Source organism: Hypomesus nipponensis, chromosome 23, assembly GCF_054491055.1.
Source record: "Hypomesus nipponensis isolate SF chromosome 23, ASM5449105v1, whole genome shotgun sequence".
In the NCBI taxonomy this organism is placed as follows: Eukaryota; Metazoa; Chordata; class Actinopteri; order Osmeriformes; family Osmeridae; genus Hypomesus; species Hypomesus nipponensis.
This window is the reverse complement of record NC_140383.1, coordinates 8,502,045-8,519,899: the sequence shown is the minus strand read 5'-3', so window position 1 is coordinate 8,519,899 and position 17,855 is coordinate 8,502,045. Positions and strand designations below refer to the sequence as shown.

Genomic DNA, 17,855 nt, shown 5'->3' with positions numbered 1-17,855 from the left:
GTAAGCCTATGTGGGAAACACCAGGGTTTGCAAAAGATTGTTGTCGACAGGACTTATGGAAATGTGCTAAGATGAAAAATTAACCGGTCTGAACGAATGAAGCCAAGTCTACTTTGTCATGCACACACACACACACGCACACACTTGAAAAGATTGAACGTAGTATGCATGTAGAGTCATAGAATTATCCACCAATGGCAATGGAGATGAGGCTAGAGGCATGTTGATCCCCGAAGGCTCATTCGTCCAGAGAGAATGAGGTGCAGGGTTGTAAGAAATCTTCATTGTGTGCATCCCTAGTACTTAGTTTATAGTCGCATGTTCCGTCAACTGGAAGCCTTAAGCTCTGTGGAACGTGGGCCTTGAAGTGCACCACTCTGTGGTGAAATATTAACTAAAACAGGAGCCTTCTTTATAAAGGTTTTCTGCGTCTCAAGAAACACAAGACACAGAAGGACGGACTTGGCAGCGCGTCAATATCGATGTGACAAAATAAGATACCGCTTAGTCAAAGCTCTGCACAAAACACCGAAGAAATGGGGAAGGTAAATCCTATCTGTCTTACCAACTATTATTTGAGTTGGAAAACTATAAGTCTTATGTTTTAATGCATCGGCTGCCTTCGCAAGAAAGTTTTAAAAAAAAAAGAAGAAAGTTTTCATTTGAGTCGGTTCCAGATGTAAAAGGATTCTGGACATCTGTAGAAACGACGGCTGTGAAACACATTTTGCTGTGTGAATGTGGACAAAATGTTCATAATTGTAGGGTTTGCAATGATGTTGAATATGTTATGAATATGTTTTCATTGGAGTTCAACTTTTGTAAAATTATATTGAAATGTTTACAGTAGTTGTAGTTCTTTTACGCAAGACATAAAGACAAACGAATCTTTTTTTTATTGAACAGTGCAAATGTCTATTTCGAAGACTTCCAAATTGTGACACACTTCACATTTCTTTGACGATGCCTAAATACAGCACCAGTCAAAAGTTTGGACACATTTTCCAAACTTTTGACTGGTACTGAATGTAGTGGTCGATATTTTAACGCTGAAAGTGTTCCTCTTTATCCACCAACACCAGGAATCTCATCCCACCTTTGTGATCCGATTTCTCTTTCTAATTAGAAACTATGTGGGACCAACTACCCTGTCAGCATTGCCTTCATTGTGGTGAATGAGTTCTGTGAACGCTTCTCCTACTATGGCATGAAAGGTAGGCTACCAAAACCAACCAAGACTCTGGAGTCAAATGACATAGCTGAAACATGCACCGTGACACAAGTCCATGAGACGATTCCCACAAAGAGACATGGACATGTCATGGGTTCACCTCAGTCACATGCTCGTAACTGTCTAACCCACATCCTTTTTTATGTCAAGACACTGTTATGAATAGGGTCAAATGGCTGAGCAGTTAGGGAATCGGGCTATTAATCAGAAGGTTGCTGGTTTGATTCCCTGCCTCGGGGGAATGTCCCTGTACTTACTGTAAATCGCTCTGGATTAGAGCGTCTGCTAAATGACTAAATGTAAATGTAATGAATGGTCTTTTCAGCTCAAAGGGAATCAACACTAACAACTCACCACATCCACAACTTGTTAACAGATCATCTTCTTGCTTTCTTTGAACCAGCTGTGTTGACCCTTTACTTTGTCAACTACCTGGACTGGAACAAAGACCTGTCCACAGCTGTCTACCATGCCTTCTCTAGCTTGTGCTACTTCACCCCCTTGCTGGGGGCTCTTATTGCTGACTCCTGGCTGGGAAAGTTCAAGTAAGCAACCCCTTTGTTTCATGCAAACCCAAGACGGGCAGCATTAGCGCGAGCTCTAATAGACGTGTGTGCGTTCATACACAGGACCATCATCTATCTCTCCATCGTCTATGTCATCGGCCATGTAGTCAAGTCTGTGGGAGCCATCCCTGATGTGGGAGACAAGACCATACACATGTAAGCAATCTGACACACCGACTGAACAATGCTGTATCGTGTTGCTTCCGCTTTGATTCGATTTCCTATGGAACCAAACATTTTATGACAAACCTCACAACCAACATTCAGCGTATTTGTGTATGTCCATAGAGTGTTGTCTATGGTGGGCCTGGTCCTCATTGCCTTTGGCACCGGTGGAATCAAACCCTGTGTGGCAGCGTTTGGAGGGGACCAGTTTGACGAGGAGCATGTACGAGATATTTGAATTCTGTTGAAGCACCAAAGCCCGATCATTTATCATTGTGACTTAAATATATATACCATGGATTATGTATATATATATATTTAATTCAAGTGATTGACATGTTGTAAACGACTGTCTCTTATCTTCCAGACCAGTGAAAGGAGGAAATTCTTCTCCATTTTCTACATGTCCATCAACGCGGGTAGTGTCTTATCTACAATCATCACACCTATTCTGAGAGGTCAGTCTTAACAAAGACGGTTTAGACAAACCGCCTTCAAATCAAACATGGGCCTACCACAAAAAGCATTGTCTTTGGTTAAGGAGAAAATGGAAGTTTTCTCTAAACCACCACTGCAACATGAGCTTCATCAACATGTTAATGGTGTGATGCTTGTGTGTTTTTCGCAGGTGATGTGCAGTGTTTTGGTCAAGACTGCTATGCTCTTGCTTTTGGAGTGCCGGCTGTTTTAATGGTCGTTGCCCTGGGTGAGTGAGTGAGTCCACATACACGTGGACATGTGTGTCCTATTATTGACCTATAGGCAGACAGTCTGTAGAGATGAAGCTTTTGGTGCAGGCAGGATTAACAAGTGGAGTTCTCCATGCTGGCTTGTGTACACGTTGACCTAGCAACCACCATGGGTCCTGTGGCCCCTTGAGTTGGAAAACATGGCGTGTTTGGATTGTGCATGCTTCAGCTCAGCATGGCCATTGGACCATGAATCCCATATGGATCAAGAGTGGTGGGCTCCAGGGCCAGTCAGCTGGAAGGACAGGGTGTCAGGAGGGATGTGTCGAGGCCTTGATCAACATGGAGCCCAGCCAAACCAAACAACACAGAACTGTGTCCTTTCATCCTTTAATATTGGTTACCGTTCCAGATGGCATGCCCTTTGGAAATACGTCCAGTCAAACAACGTTTATTCTCGAGTTGAGGACGTTTACTTTTTCGGAATTGTGTTCACCGCGTTTTAAGAAACACTTTCATGCATCCCTTGTCTTTCTTTGGGTCTGCTCACAGTCCTCCTTGTCATGTTTGTGTGCTTGTGTGTAGTCGTATTCATCTCTGGCAGTGGCATGTATAAGAAGAGTCCTCCTGAGGGGAATGTCTTGTTAGACGTGTGTAAGTGTATCGGGGTAAGTCAGGCACCACTCCAGTCACTCACATCTTTGCAAACTTAGCACTTCTAAGATGCACGATGGCGGCCTGCAGTCACTATATCTTCCCATGCTTCTCCCATTCTGTCCGGTAGTTCGCCATCAAGAGTCGCTGGAGGAGCTCCAAGGGAGACTCAAAGAGGAAGCACTGGCTCGACTGGGCTGAGAAGAAGTACTCAGTAAGAAGTTCAGGAGCTGTGTGAATGACTCAGTGAGAGGTTCAGGAGCTGTGTGAATGACTCAATAAGAGGTTCAGGAGCTGTGTGAATGACTCAGTGAGAGGTTCAGAGCTGTGTAAATGACTCAGTGAGAGGTTCAGGAGCTGTGTGAATGACTCAGTGAGAGGTTCAGGAGCTGTGTGAATAACTCGGTAAGAGTTTCAGGAGCTGTGTGAATGACCCGGTAAGAGGTTCAGGAGCTGTGTGAATGACTCAGTAAGAGGTTCAGGAGCTGTGTGAATGACTCATTATGAGGTTCAGGAGCTGTGTGAATGACTCCAAAGAGCCGTAGAATCACAACTACGGTAGGCTTTGTCATGCTTAATGTCCCACAAAAGAGTTCTAACACCGAGTCATTCTTTGCTTTCTGCTGTATGTCACCGTGTAGAAGCGTCTGATCCAGGAGATTAAGATGGTTCTGAGGGTTCTAGTTCTCTACATTCCCCTGCCTATGTTCTGGGCTCTGTTTGACCAGCAGGTAACACACTTTCAAAGTTTTAATTCCTGACTCCTGATTGGTTGATTATTCGAGTTCCTCTGAAGTCAATGTAACCCCCTCCTCCAGCCTGAATGATTAGTGAAACCCCCTAACAAACATCCCCAGAAGGACCCATGCTTCTCCAGCACATTCTTCCTATAAAAGCCCAATTAGAAATAACAAAGAAAACAATAAACCCTCTATCCATTCTAAATAAAGGAATGTGAATCTTTTGCCAACAATTTACTTGGCTTTACATCAGGCCTGTTAAGAAGCCAAGTATTTGTGAACAAATAAATGTTGACAATGGGTTACTGCTGATCTGAGCGGCTCTGATACAATCAGAAGTCTGTAACAACCATTTGTGCTTGGGTTCATTCAATGTATTGTGTAACAGCCATCTACTTTGGTCAAATCAGAGTGTTTTGAGACAACCCCCTCTTCTCTGGTCCAAACAGAGTGTGTTCTGTAACAACCATATCTACTTTGTCCCAGGGCTCCCGGTGGACCCTCCAAGCCACAAGGATGAACATGGCCTTTGTGAGTTTTCAATTGTAGATCTAGAAATGCAGGCTATGTCCAATTATAGTCACAATGAGTGGTGCAATAGTGCACAATAGTGGTGCAACGGAAATGACAACGTGACTGCTGAGAAGTCATCATCACAGTTACCTACTAGAGCCCCAGCCTGGCTTAGTAATGACCAGAGTGACACATTACTTTTAGTTATTATTATGTAGTTCTGGGAATGTAAACTGTCAGCTTTAAATGTTTAACCCTTGTGTTCTCCTCGGGTCATTCTGACCCATCAGTCATTGTGACCCTCCGTCGTTTGCGACAACTTTACCGCATACAAAAGTGAAGCATTTTCTTTTAACCGTTGGGCTGTCTCATTGCGAAGGTAAAAGAAAATTATTTTTATTTGCTTTTGTATTGGGTAAAATTGGGTAAACACAACGATGGTTCGTTATGAACCTTTTGGTCATGTGACCCGAAGGCAGCACAAGGGTTGAGTTTAAAACTCTTTAGGTATGTATGTTTTACCTATTGGTAAACCTAATACCTGAAGCTGAAAGAATATCAATCTGCTTGTTACAGGGGGAATCATTCGTCCTGAAGCCTGATCAAATGCAGGTACTTGCGGCTTTTCTCTCTCCCTCTCTCTGACTCAACGTCATTTGCAGGGGCGTTGTTAGACATAAAACTCTACTGGGGCACAGGGCCCTATTCATATCCCTTTTTTTTCTTCCAAGCGTGCATTACTCGGCTATAGAAACTCCCCTTGCTGAACCCACTATACAACAGTTCAGGGACGCAAGTTTGATATCAGCCTTGGCAGGGACATCAATAGTTAATGCGAACACGCAATTTTTTTTGCATTGATTAGAGCGCAAATACGGTTTTTTTTTTTGCTTCATGTATTGTTTTTATGTTTTAGTCAAAATAAAATGCCTATCATTTAGAAACGTTTTGTAATGTTTTCTTAGCCTACCTCAATTCTGACTTGTTTGCCGAGTCCGACACCTCGACTTCTGTGCGCGTGCTGCAGTGGCTATTTGGAAAGCTCAGAAGAGTGCGCTAACATGGAATTCTGCATGCATCGGTTTGTGTTTTTGGTTAAACTGCTTTGATTTTACAAGCGTTGATTGGGATACTGCGTTTATTTTTTCCAGGATTATCAATCTAAATCATGCACTGACTAATAAACTAAATTGTGAAAACTCAAACTTACATTCATTTCATTACTTACATTACTTCAAACTCAAAACTACATTTTACTGGGGGCATAGCAGATTTATACTGGGGCGCCTGCCCCAGTAAAAAGCGTCTAACGACGCCCCTGGTCATTTGCGTCTATGGTCGCACATTGCCCTGCACTGCTGCCTCGCAACAATAAGGTCCGGGTTCGATTCCCACTGTAGGCCTGTCAGCGCTCAGGTGAGCTATTTCCAGGGCCTGTCTGCTTGGAGTTTGTATGTTCCCCCTGTGCTCAAAATGGTTCCCTGCGTAAAAACCCCCCATATAAAAAAAATCAAGTAGAACAGAAAGTAGGACAGATCATCTCCTGGCTGATGAGCACTTGGACTTGGCCCCTGGGCGCTGCAGACATGGGTGCCCACTGCTCCTGCCTGCCCTGGGTGGAAGGACAGCAGGATGGGACCAAAGGCAGACTCACGCCCTTTGCTTGTGTATGTTCTGCCACTCCTTGCACGTGTGTCCAGATTAGGAGATGAATAAAGGATTCTTTTTCTCTTAGAGGACATCGTGCCTTTTCCCAGCCCAAGCCCTTTTATAAGTAACCAACTTCTTGTTATTGTTCTACAGGCAAAATTGAGCAAGAAAGTTTACTAGTGTTTTTTCATACTGCACTAGCCTTTATGATTTTATGATATGTTTTTCATGACTTTTTATGGAGTCATTAAGGGTGTGTTTTTCCCCCTCTCCACGTCCTAAAGATGTTGAACGCCCTGCTCATCCTGGTGTTCATCCCAGTCTTCGACTTCATGGTCTACCCTCTGATAGGTCTCTGCAGAATCAAACTCACGTGAGTGGACACCTGCGCTGAGAAACACATTTATGGTTTGTGACAGACCCAGGTCTTGGTAAGAGACACTTTCAGGTTAACGGTTATGACACCACACCACCAGTTCATGACTCTGCCTTATCCTATCATGCAGATTAATCTGAGATATCAGATGATGTGCAATGCATCATCCCCTCACGTATCATCCAACGATGTGGACACCTTGGCTCCTCCTTCAAAGAGAAGCAACTGAATTAACCCCTCATTCGGTTTCTCTTGTCACCATAGACCTCTAAGAAAGATGGCAGTTGGTATGATCTTTGCAGCCCTGGCCTTTGGGGCAGCTACTCTTGTGGAGGTGAACGTCGTGGTAAGTCACAGTTGTGGGACGCGTGTGAGAGCTGGAGAGACAAAACACCTCCATAACAGGTTTACGAGTGTCGTTCACCTTCCTGACTCTCACCTTCCTGACTCTGATAGAAAACCGTGGTGGAGCCTGCGCCTCGAGGGGAGTGTCTCCTGCAGGTGTATAACCTGGCAGAGGGGGGGGAGGTCAGCATCAAAATACCAGGGAACGACCTATTCCAACCACTCCCATTCTATGAGGTAATCCTTCAATGATAAGTCAATGATAAGTCAATGACGGGTTCTAGTGTCCGAAGTACAATGATCAGATGTAGTTATTAGTTCTAGGATGTAGCTATGGTTGTTACTTGAATGAATGTTTGAAAACATGGTCAGTGTAAAAGTATGCTCATCAAATGTTTACCAATTTAAAGATTAACATTAACTCGTACAACCTTGTGTGTGCGTATTTCAGGACCCTGTAGGATACCAGAGGGTTCCCCTGGGGGAGCACAGTAAGAATCTCACTATACATATCAAGCAAAATGACGTCACGAAGGAGTGTACAAAGGCCTTTACAGAGGAGAAGGCTTACAGTCTGGTCCTGCACAGCAAACTCTCTGGATTGGAGTGCAAACTAGTGAGTAATGTTGGATCCCCTAACCACAGCGAATGACCAAGTCACACTCCAGAGTGCTACTGTGTAGTATTGCGAAATATTATTTCACAAATGTACAGAACTGTGCAAAATGTTTTACCACATACATTTGTTTATGTTTTGTCTTCTGCATTAGTGTCAGTAGAAAGGAACAATGCATATAAATGTTTTTGCTTGTTTAACATATTATTTGTCTTTTAAACTGGTAACTTGACCGGTAAAAAAATAAACAGGCAAATGTTGTTTGTACCACCATTTAGGTGACCGATCATATTGATAAAAACGAAAATGGAAATGCCTTTGTGAGGTAAGCGAGTGTTTATACAATTGACTTCCTCTCACCTTGTAAAATGAAGCGATATGCCTCCTCCTTTGCCGTTAACAGTGTCATTCAGAGCGGTGGATGTTGGATATGGACTGTCTCTGTCTCATAGGTTCATCAACACTCGGTCTGAAGCTGTGAACTTAACGGTGGGAGACCAGGACTTCTACGTCCCCTCTGACTACAGCATATCTGCTAACAAGACTGTGGACAGAAAGGCGTGAGTCTATTTATTGTATGTTGTTCGTCAGTACAGGTTTAGGTGTTTATTAGTCTCTGAGCAAAGCACTTGGTCCTGAAGTGGTGAGAATATACAGTATAGCCGACACTCAGCATATCAGTACACCAGACACATTTTTTTGCTTAGAATTTTCCTTCTGCTTTTTCTAATCTGTCTCATCCAACCATCACCCCACTCGCTTTTGGTCCCTCTCCCAGGTACACTGATGTAAAGTGTAAATCTGGCTCCAAGGATTACACCATCAATCTGGGGCTGCTGGACTTCGGTGGCTCCTACACTGTCATTCTGAAAGGGGTAAGTCATTTTTTAAATTTATAATTCTGACCTCCGTTTTATCCACATTACCGTAGTCTCTTGTCAACCATGAGACTGTTTTTTGGAAAGAAGCCAGCTCATTACTGAGTGACAGCATTCCTAAGCGAGCCTTAGTGGTTGTACCAGCAGGAAGTAAAAGTAACAATCGTTTACCACATCCTTCCCTCCAGGGTGTGGATGAAATAGTGACCCAGAAGATGGAGGACGTCCAGGCTAACAATGTCCACATCGCTTGGCAGATCCCCCAGTATGTTCTTATCACAGCTGGAGAGGTCATGTTCTCCATCACAGGCCTGGAGTTCTCCTACTCACAGGTCAGTAGTGAAGACTTTCATGATTAAATGCTCAACTTGGGGAACAATGGATCAATGAGAGCAGAGCTGTATGTTCTATAAGAGCCAATTAAACGAGTGGATGGTAGTTTGTTTACACTTGTTGGACACCACAAGCAATTGAAACTCAATAACTGAAGCCACCACTTCAACTAACACCTGCAATGTGTGTTTTAACAAGATCCAGCCCTTGGAGCTGCATGTTGTCTAATGGCCTCAGCCTAACCCTGCCTTACCCCTCCAGGCTCCAGCCAATATGAAGTCCGTGCTGCAGGCTGGTTGGCTGATGACTGTGGCTTTTGGGAATGTCATTGTGCTGATTGTGGCAGAGGGAGCAGGCCTTGAACAGGTAAGTCCCATGCTGGCAAAGGGTTCTTCGTCTTATCTATGTCCACATACTTCTCATTTGGAAGGAGAAATACAAGTTCAAACAGATGCTCGTGATATTCAACAGGGGAATGAAACTTCACTATTAAGGCTAGCTTGATGTTTTTACAGATGCAGTTTGAGGGATGACCAAGCCAAGTTGGCACTTATTAGCCTAACAACTTTGTTTGGGGTCAAAATGCAACATTCACTTTGTGCTTTCATAAACAATAATATTTCCTCAGTGTTCAGCTATGTAATCCTCAGTTTTTGATAAACGATAAATCATCCATCTGGATGTGTCACACACAGACGTAAAACTCTCTCAGTCTGAAACATTATCTTGTCTGACGAGGTTAAATATTACGCAAGAAATCACAAGACATAAGAATTCAAGAAGTGTGACTTTGACACTGTGTTGGATTCACATGGATGTTATTGTCTGTTCCAGTGGATGGAGTTCCTGCTATTTGGTGGCCTGCTGGTGGCAGTCTGTATCATCTTCTCTATCATGGCCTATTTCTACACCTACGTAGACCCGGATCAGCTGGACAAGCTGTTCCATGAAGACAAAGGGTACAACCATGATGATGGGGACTTGAAGAAGGACAATGAAAAGGAAAACATCCAATTACAGCAAAGCACAAAAATGTAGCATGGTGACACCATACAGTTGATCGCTCCAGCTTTACAATTTACTGATTTGGGGAACCCTTTTTAAAACTTAATGAACCAGAAATCTGACAACTGGATATCTTCCATGCTGAGTATAACATTAGCATATTAAGTGTCTGAGTGTGTACTACTGTAACTAGCCAACCTTAAAATCCATCATCTACCCCTTAAATCCAACCAAGGAAGTCTCAAATCACAAATCTTCTTGAGAAATAATTGTTAGTTTGGTTAACCTGAGTATACACAAATCTTTTAATGTAAACTTAAACTTAGTAATATACCATCCTATATTTTAGGGGCCATTTTTAAAACCCAAGAGAACACAATGCGACAACAAAGACCCTGCTGTGAGGGATTTAAGTTTACAGAGAAACATATTTTTCTATTCTGTAAATAAATGTCTGCTATTATTCTGATGGTATTGATTATATGAGGACTACACATACAAAACAGCTACAAGCAGGTGTGGTTTCAGTTGAGCAGACAAATTCTCAATTAATATGCCGTGTGTTTGTTTTCTATGTCCGATGAACTTCTAAATGTTCTATTATTCCTTACTTTATAAATACATACGAGATGGCAGCAATGGAAAAAACACACAAGTTCTAGGGAGTTGAAATCATATCCATCAGTCTTAAACAGCTTGCAAGAAACATCAAACCACTACACCCTGGCCTGCCAGCATCAGTAGTAAAACTCTGGAATGTTAGACAGGAAATGCACATCAAAGTCTCGTACTTCCCTTGGCACCCTTGTTAACAACCATTGCTGCTATATTTACCGGAACACTGGTTGGTTGGTTGGTATGTATATATTACATTCTGAAATACAAAAATAAGAACCGCACATGCTTACATTTGATAAAACAATGAAATAAGTACAAATGCCAACAGTTTTTTTTTCCTAATTCATAACCTTGTCTGTGCTCATGGAGCCGTTCTGAATGGAATGCTCCATGGGAGAGGGTTTGCAAACACACGCTTAGCTCTGTCTCTTTCCTCCTCACCGACATGATGGATACATACAGCCAGTAAGGTTCTCACAGTTCATCTCCAAATCCCTAGATCCACAGATAGTTCTAGTATTTCCCTGTCAAAGAATCTAATTCCAAAGAGACTGAGACAGTATTACTAAGTCAAAGCCTCTTAGGAGTCAATAAGATGAGGCACTTCAGGGGTTCAGGTAACTCAACAATTAATTCAATGTACGTTTTTGTAAGACCTAAGATTTCTTTCGCTGAGCATCCCCCAAAAACAATGTTGTTTTAAAGATACCAACTATATACCTAACTGACCCTTTACATAACAAGAAGTCAAGGTTTAGATGTTCAGGCATTGTTGTGCCTGTTCTGTCTCTCCAACAGGAGCTCAGTGACATGGGCGACGACATCAGGGTGCACCAGGCACTCTAATAGGTCGTTGGTGGTGATGGGGGCGCGTCCTAAGGCCTCTGCAGCGTCTCCGGAGTCACAGTCTCTGCCCGGGCTGCCATAGTCGTCGGAACCAGAACCACATTCACCACTATCAAACAAGACTCTGGGTCTCTGGCCTTCGCTCGGGTCCGCCATGCAGCTCTTAGGGGATCCGTCTTCCCCGTCTTTCGAGTTGAGTCCCTTTGATTTGGGTAGCCTGTCCTGGTTCAATGGCACAGGGACGAGGTGAGCTCCGAAGGGGATGGCGAGGGGTGTGGTGCCGCCGCCGCCGCGGGTCTGTCCGCTAGAGTCCCGCTTGGCCCCTCTGCCCCCTCCTGGCTCTGGGCGCTCCTGCTCAGCACCCTGGCCCCTCTCTCTCCCCTGCAGGCAGGTTCGCACCGCCAGGTTCAGACTCTGCAGGTTCTCTCCATGCGATGACACTCCTTCCTGCAATAGGTGTCAAAGCCTCTGTGATTAATTGTAGGAAGGCCAAAACAAGCATTTCATCTCGACAGCCCCACCACCCCTCCCTCTCAAGTATTTCTCAACTGCATTTCTAGGGGTTGAGCTTTTTCTCTGGACCCATGCCAACCGTGAGAAATGTCTCCCTGTGATCTGAGCTATTGCAAAAGACCACAAAGTCTGCCCGGGGTGAAAATGGCAGCAGAACAAATGTGACACCCGCAAGGTGAAGCTATCTTGGCTTTGCCAAGTCAGGTTCAGGTTTCAGGCCCAAACGCTGGCCGCAATCCTTCCTAAATTCGAGGTGGATTATCCATCAAACGTATAAATCGCACCGCCACAGACTGAAATTGTCCACACCGCAGTACGAATGGAGGTTAATCGAATGCACTTTTCCCACTGGGACGTAGTGTGTGGGGGTGAATGTGGAGCGTTACCTCAGTGGGGTTGAGCCAGTCGTCAGTGTTGTCCTTACTGGGCGTGGTCTTCAGGGCACAAACGACGGCCTTGGTGACGGCTTCGTTTACACGCGCCTCGTCATCCACTTCCTGTGCCGAGGAAGTGAACAGAATTGCTTTCCAGGGAACAAATCAGCGATAAAGACACACAGGGACAGGCTGAGCATAATCGATTGCGTCTGTGACCTTGTGGAAGACGCCGTTATCTGGGTGGCATCGGGGTGTCACACTTTCCGAAACACACATTTTCTCCAGCCACGGATACACATGTATGCAGCACACACACTTGTGCCCATGCACACTCACAAATCATTATGACAGGGGTATCTTTACTCGAAGGCCTGTTCATTACTCAAAGCGCACGGCACACATCATCGGGGGAACCTAAAACTCTCTTAACATCAATCACCGAGGCACACGGAAAACTCCAGAGCGGAGAGAAAGGAGCTGTAAATTTGTATGCCCTTAAAAGACCAATTTTCTCTAAAACGCACTTAATGCCTTGTAGTTACCGCAGGTGCTGAGGGGCACGGTGTGTACATTAGCTTACCAGCTCAATCCAGGAGTTGACACTAACTGTTACAGGATCCACAGACTCCACATAGTGCCACCAATGCCTGGGCACATACAGGACCTGGGGGAAGGACGGGACAGGAGAGGCGAACTAAGGTCAAAAGGTGAATATAACAGAACCAATGTAGGATGACAACATGGAGGAAATATAGCCAAATGTTCCTGGAGCCAAGGGGGAGTTTGCAGTGTCTGTCAGTCTTGAATGACTCTGCTGCCTGACAAGCGGAACAGCTCACAGTTCAGGGGACAGCGGAGTGAAGCCAGTCAATAGCGGACCCAAGCGAATGTATTCAAGCCAGTCCAACAACACGACGGACATGTACACGTCAATACCTGTGGTGGGTTGTATCCACTAGGGGGCAGTGCATGACTTCCCCATCCTGCCTGTCCATCAGAGGTAAACTGATGAGCCATTAACAAAGTGGCTCTAGTCTTTATTAAACTGGGCAGGCCTTATTGATCGTCAGGCTCTTAATTCATTCAGGCTCTCCAACCTGACAGGAGGAGAGGCATGCTGCAAGGTTTGTTTGATTTGCAAAGACAGTCTTATCAATATCTGGTTTGGAGATAGCGGTGTACCATGGCAGTATCTCATCTGAGCTGACAGGTGAAATATTGCTAAGTGTCTTCATGGGGTCTGCTGCGGTGGCTTTGTGACTGCTGCCCGGGCTTCTTACTACACTGACAAGAGTCTGAATAGGCAGAGGTTGAATAGGGCCTACACAGAGAGCCCAGTCTCTGAACGCATCGATTAACCTCGTCCTTTTGTAAACTCAGTGCATACAAGACAATTATTTTCTTCTTCCTCTGCCGTCCCGCTCCGTTAAGACGATCCCTTCCTAAAGCCAGTCATAATAATAATAATGTATTCCTTAAGCAGACACTTTTCTCCACAGCGATGTACGAGGAGAGATTTGAACCCCCAATCTGTTGTCAAATGCTCTACCACTGAGCTATAGCGATCCCCCAGTAATGTAGTCTGTCCGTGTAACGGTGCTACCTGTCCAGGCTGCAGCGTAACGGTGTGGGCTCTGGCCTGGCTGAAGGCAGGGAACCTCCTCAGGTCTGGCTGGAGGACGTCCACCAGGCTGAAGACGCTGGACTCCTCGTAGGGGATCCTGCTGGGGTAGAGACGAGCCGTGTCCTCTGGGGGGAACAGGGTCCAGCGCTTCCTGAACACACACAGCCGTGGGCAGGCAAAGAAACGGCCGCGTGACACATTTTTACAGACGTTAAATTAAGCATAAAATCTGAGAAGAGTCTCTTTGTTTCTTTGGTGACCTTGTGTGTATGGCTTGACCAGTTCATTTTACAGTTCATTTGAAAGGCATTTTTAGAAAAACTAACATGGTCACTGTGCTGGTGCCAGTTGACATCAATTTGTCAAAATGAATAGAATCCCAATATCATTTAAATTGATTTTTTTAAAATTCAGAATACCTCACCCATTGAGATTTCAACAACCAATTACAAGGAGCAAAATGGGAGAGATGGTTTTCTGTGAAGGCCAGGCAGAGATAAGACACAAATACAGCCTTTACCCCTTGAGCAGTGTTAGTGCTTCACAGAAAACCTTCACCTCAGTTCAAAACAGCATCACCTCATATCTCCAACTGCCTAGAGACCGAAAATTACTTTTGATTTCTGAGGCCATAGGACTGCCCTGAAATGGCCCCCAAATGACAGTCCCATCAGCACCCAGGGAAAAGGGAAAAAACAGAAGGCTTCCTCAATCACCTAGGATTTTCAAGTCCTCTCCCTTGAGCCGGATCGCTGACAACCAGAGATATGGTGATCTGTAGCCTCCATTGTCACCTAACCCTTCTCTTCAGCTCTAATGCTACTGGAATTGCATCAGTCTAATTCAGAGGTTTTCAACCTTGGTCCTCAGGGATCCCCTGTCCTGCACGTTTTAGATGTTTCCCTGCTCCAACACACCTGATTCAAATGAATGGGTCGTTATCTAGCTATGCAAAAGTCTGTTAACGACCATTCATTTGAATCAGGTGTGTTGGAACAGGGAAACATCTAAAACGTGTAGGACAGGGGGTCCCTGAGAACCAGGGTTGAAGACCCTCTAATTCATAGAGCAATTTCCTCACCAAGGGGAGAAATCGGTTGAGCAACGCAAAGTGTTGAGAGGTGTGTTGTGAGGAGGGGGGGGGGGGGTTTGGACTGGGCGGGGGGGGGGGGGGGTTTGGACTGGACTGTATTCACCTTCCCTGCACCTGCAACACGAGGTTACATCCATAGGTGTCCTGGTGGCAGGGGGTGTTGGCTCCCTCTGTGCCGATCCACAGGGTGCTCTCTCGACCGGCCCGGCCCGGGTAGCCAAAATCAGACCACACCACATCCTGAAAGGACACATCCAGATGCTCTGTCAGACACCCGTGGATCACATCGCAAATCGCTTTGGAAAAAACTTCCAAGAGACTAATACTACAGGTGGAAATATCATATTTACCTGAGCAAACATGAAACGGTATAACAATACATTCAAACTCATAGGTGACACGGGTGCACGTGAATCCGCTTTCGTCTGCTGCTTACTTGACTGTTACATTGTTGGCTTGCCATGCTCTGTGTGAGGGGGACCAAAATACTGTCTGAACACGCTCTGTCAAACTATTTAGGCTGTCAATCACTTCCTGTCAAAATGGTGAGGAGAAAGCCTTCAGGGATTCTGCCCAGCACACTGGATAATGAATCCATTACCATATTCAGGCGACTGAAAATGATAGACTGCACAATCTTGGCTTTCAGCAACTTTTAAATGGCACTATTCATCATTTAAAAGGCCTCTGTCTGCCTGTCTCTAAGGTATGAATTCCGTCAGGCCTGTCAAAAACGCAGGTCGCCTGTAAGCATTTATTATCATTTAAGGAAACTGGAAAAATCTTGGGGTGGGCCAAACAAGAATGAACTCTCAAGTACTGACCGCCCAGGGACAACAGGCAAAACATTCAAAAAAGAAAAACACTTTGATCAAAAGTGTCTGCCAGGAAATCATTAAAAGTTGGAGAATGTCTGCTGTTAGCAAAATGTAGGTAGCTTTTGATTTGTTACATTTTTGTCCGTGTTTCCATCTGCCGCCGGATGATAAGAAATGGAGGATTTCAGAGCACCTGTTTGGCATCGACTCGTTGCGTTCACAAATTATATTCTGGTCAAATGAGTTTAGTTGATGAACTCCAATAAAATATTATATGGTGGCCTAAACTTTTCTGAAGCCATGTCGGGGTGCGTGGAACATAACATGCCACAGGGGCTCTGATATAGGACGGAGATCTAGAGGCGGCATATTGACTGTGACAAGACCACGTCCACACATCAGAGAAGTGTTGTGCTGAGGGAGAGAAGGTCAACACTACGCCAGAAACTTTACAAATTGGGTACTACTAACAAAACCTCAGAAGTTTGCCATCACATCTCATTTGGAAAAACAACACAAGTTAAAAGAAAGCCCGAGCCCATGACTACTCTGCTGAAAAGACGACTTCTCGATCGTGTTCTCATTGTTGATTAGAGGTGTCATACATCAGTGTCCATTTCAGACATCAAAGATTCATTACCTCAAACATCGATGGCTGGTCTTGGAATAGCATAGCGATGTATTTGTAGTCTGCATAGGCCCAGTACTCTGAGAGAGGATAGCCAGAGAAGAGCCCCACCTCTGCCCCTGTCCCTTTACTGGACCAGCACAGGAACTGGTCAAGACTGGCCTCCACATATGAGCACTGGGTTTCAAATAGAGGAGCTATAGAAGAGAGACACAGACACATGAGGAGGGTGAGAGAGAGGAAGACAGAGGGATCAGGGAGACAGAAAGTAATTCAAAAGCACATTACATGAAATCAATATCACTTATGAGAAACATTGCCAGTACAATTGACAAACATACTTGAAATGTGTTCAATTATACCCTCTGTTATCAATCATATAAAATGATGTTGCAGATGTGAACATTCATTTTGCAGTCTTATAGACAACTTATCTGGTTCGCTGTAGAACAAGTACTTACATTGACCCAGAACAAAAGCAAAATAACTCACAATGGGTAACCCCTTGAAAACGGTTAGTTTAAGATATTTTTTGACGGCATCCTCTTTTTTGTTTTTTAATGAAACAACTCAATTAATGGGAATGGGTGTGTGTTCATAGTTGCTGATTTCCATTACGGTAACTGTTGCAGATAGAAGACTACTAAAATAGATTTCTACATTTCTGCAAGAGGAACAATGAAAACTGTAACCATGCAAGGTGAACAGTAAGATACATAATGGCTGAGTGAATTCCAAATTGGGTTACTGAGGTGGAGAGTGGATGGGATCATGACCCCTCCTTGTGTTCACTAGATTGTGGCTGTTACTCTAAGATGCAGACCTGAGAGCTCCCTCACTCACTCACTCACTCACTCACTCACTCATTCACTAACTCACTCACTGTGTGTTGCTTGTTTTTTCCCCAGTCTGAATCGGATGTTCTTCTGGTCAAGGCAGTCTGACAGGTGGTGTGCTGTCCAGTGGAGAACTGGCCAATCATGAGTCATGTGGAGAAAGACAGCAGGCCTTGACAGAGAATCCAGGATCCTCCTCACCTCCTTTGGGCTGAAGGGTTTGGCAGCCATGACCTGAGTGACATAATATGGGGAAATGCTTGAGCCCCTTGAGAGATCAATCCATTTGTTATTTCCAGTTACTTCCTCCATGCTTCAATACCCATAAAAAAACAGTCTCACTCTTTGGAGTGTAGAATGCAGACACCGTTAGCTAAGTTAAAGTAAATGTACTGTCTAAGAATGCAAATTTAAGATCCCTACCAATGATAAAAGACTTGACTACAATCTTTCGTAGGCTACGGAAAATCCATGAAACTGAAAATAGGCTTCATGAAATCAGCTTGCTTTAAATGTCATATTCGAACATCGTGCTAGATCCGTCAGCGAGGGAAGCCAGACACCAGCCACCTATCCTCACCAAGCCAGATGGAATTCAAAGAACTCAGTATGCTCTATCCTCTGACATTTTGGGGGCTCAGAACACGTGCACTGACCCGAACAGAACGCTTTTACGGAAGTAAACAAAGCTCACGTGGTAGACTGATTATATTTTTCAAGATGAAACTGAGGCCATGGTGG

The 17,855-nt window shown here is 44.5% G+C and overlaps 2 protein-coding genes across 4 annotated transcripts; one reads left to right on the top strand and one right to left on the bottom strand.

The window, feature by feature from the left end:
- Nucleotides 1-364: 364 nt before the first annotated feature.
- slc15a2 (solute carrier family 15 member 2) lies at nucleotides 365-9,894 on the top strand. The gene is made up of 22 exons (XM_084689461.1): nucleotides 365-545; nucleotides 1,127-1,214; nucleotides 1,635-1,776; nucleotides 1,861-1,953; nucleotides 2,086-2,185; nucleotides 2,330-2,420; nucleotides 2,591-2,668; nucleotides 3,237-3,319; nucleotides 3,436-3,519; nucleotides 3,947-4,036; nucleotides 4,532-4,576; nucleotides 5,135-5,170; nucleotides 6,493-6,581; nucleotides 6,849-6,930; nucleotides 7,041-7,166; nucleotides 7,381-7,545; nucleotides 7,824-7,870; nucleotides 7,998-8,105; nucleotides 8,324-8,420; nucleotides 8,612-8,755; nucleotides 9,018-9,122; nucleotides 9,591-9,894. The coding sequence occupies exons 1-22, from the start codon at nucleotides 537-539 to the stop codon at nucleotides 9,792-9,794; spliced, it is 2,106 nt and encodes a 701-aa protein (XP_084545587.1). The 5' UTR covers nucleotides 365-536; the 3' UTR covers nucleotides 9,795-9,894.
- A 533-nt stretch (nucleotides 9,895-10,427) lies between these two features.
- Nucleotides 10,428-17,806, bottom strand: hspbap1 (hspb associated protein 1). Of its 3 annotated transcripts, none has more exons than XM_084689466.1 (8): nucleotides 17,695-17,806; nucleotides 17,162-17,348; nucleotides 16,291-16,475; nucleotides 14,936-15,072; nucleotides 13,719-13,890; nucleotides 12,696-12,779; nucleotides 12,125-12,235; nucleotides 10,428-11,672 (listed from the first exon to the last, which is right to left on the bottom strand). In XM_084689466.1, exons 2-8 carry the CDS (start codon nucleotides 17,343-17,345, stop codon nucleotides 11,142-11,144), a joined length of 1,404 nt encoding a protein of 467 aa, XP_084545592.1. In that variant the 5' UTR covers nucleotides 17,346-17,348; nucleotides 17,695-17,806; the 3' UTR covers nucleotides 10,428-11,141. The 3 variants fall into 3 exon arrangements, with proteins under 3 accessions (XP_084545592.1, XP_084545591.1, XP_084545590.1); XM_084689465.1 differs by having other exon boundaries at nucleotides 17,538-17,778; XM_084689464.1 differs by lacking the exon at nucleotides 17,695-17,806 and having other exon boundaries at nucleotides 17,162-17,426.
- Nucleotides 17,807-17,855: the final 49 nt, after the last annotated feature.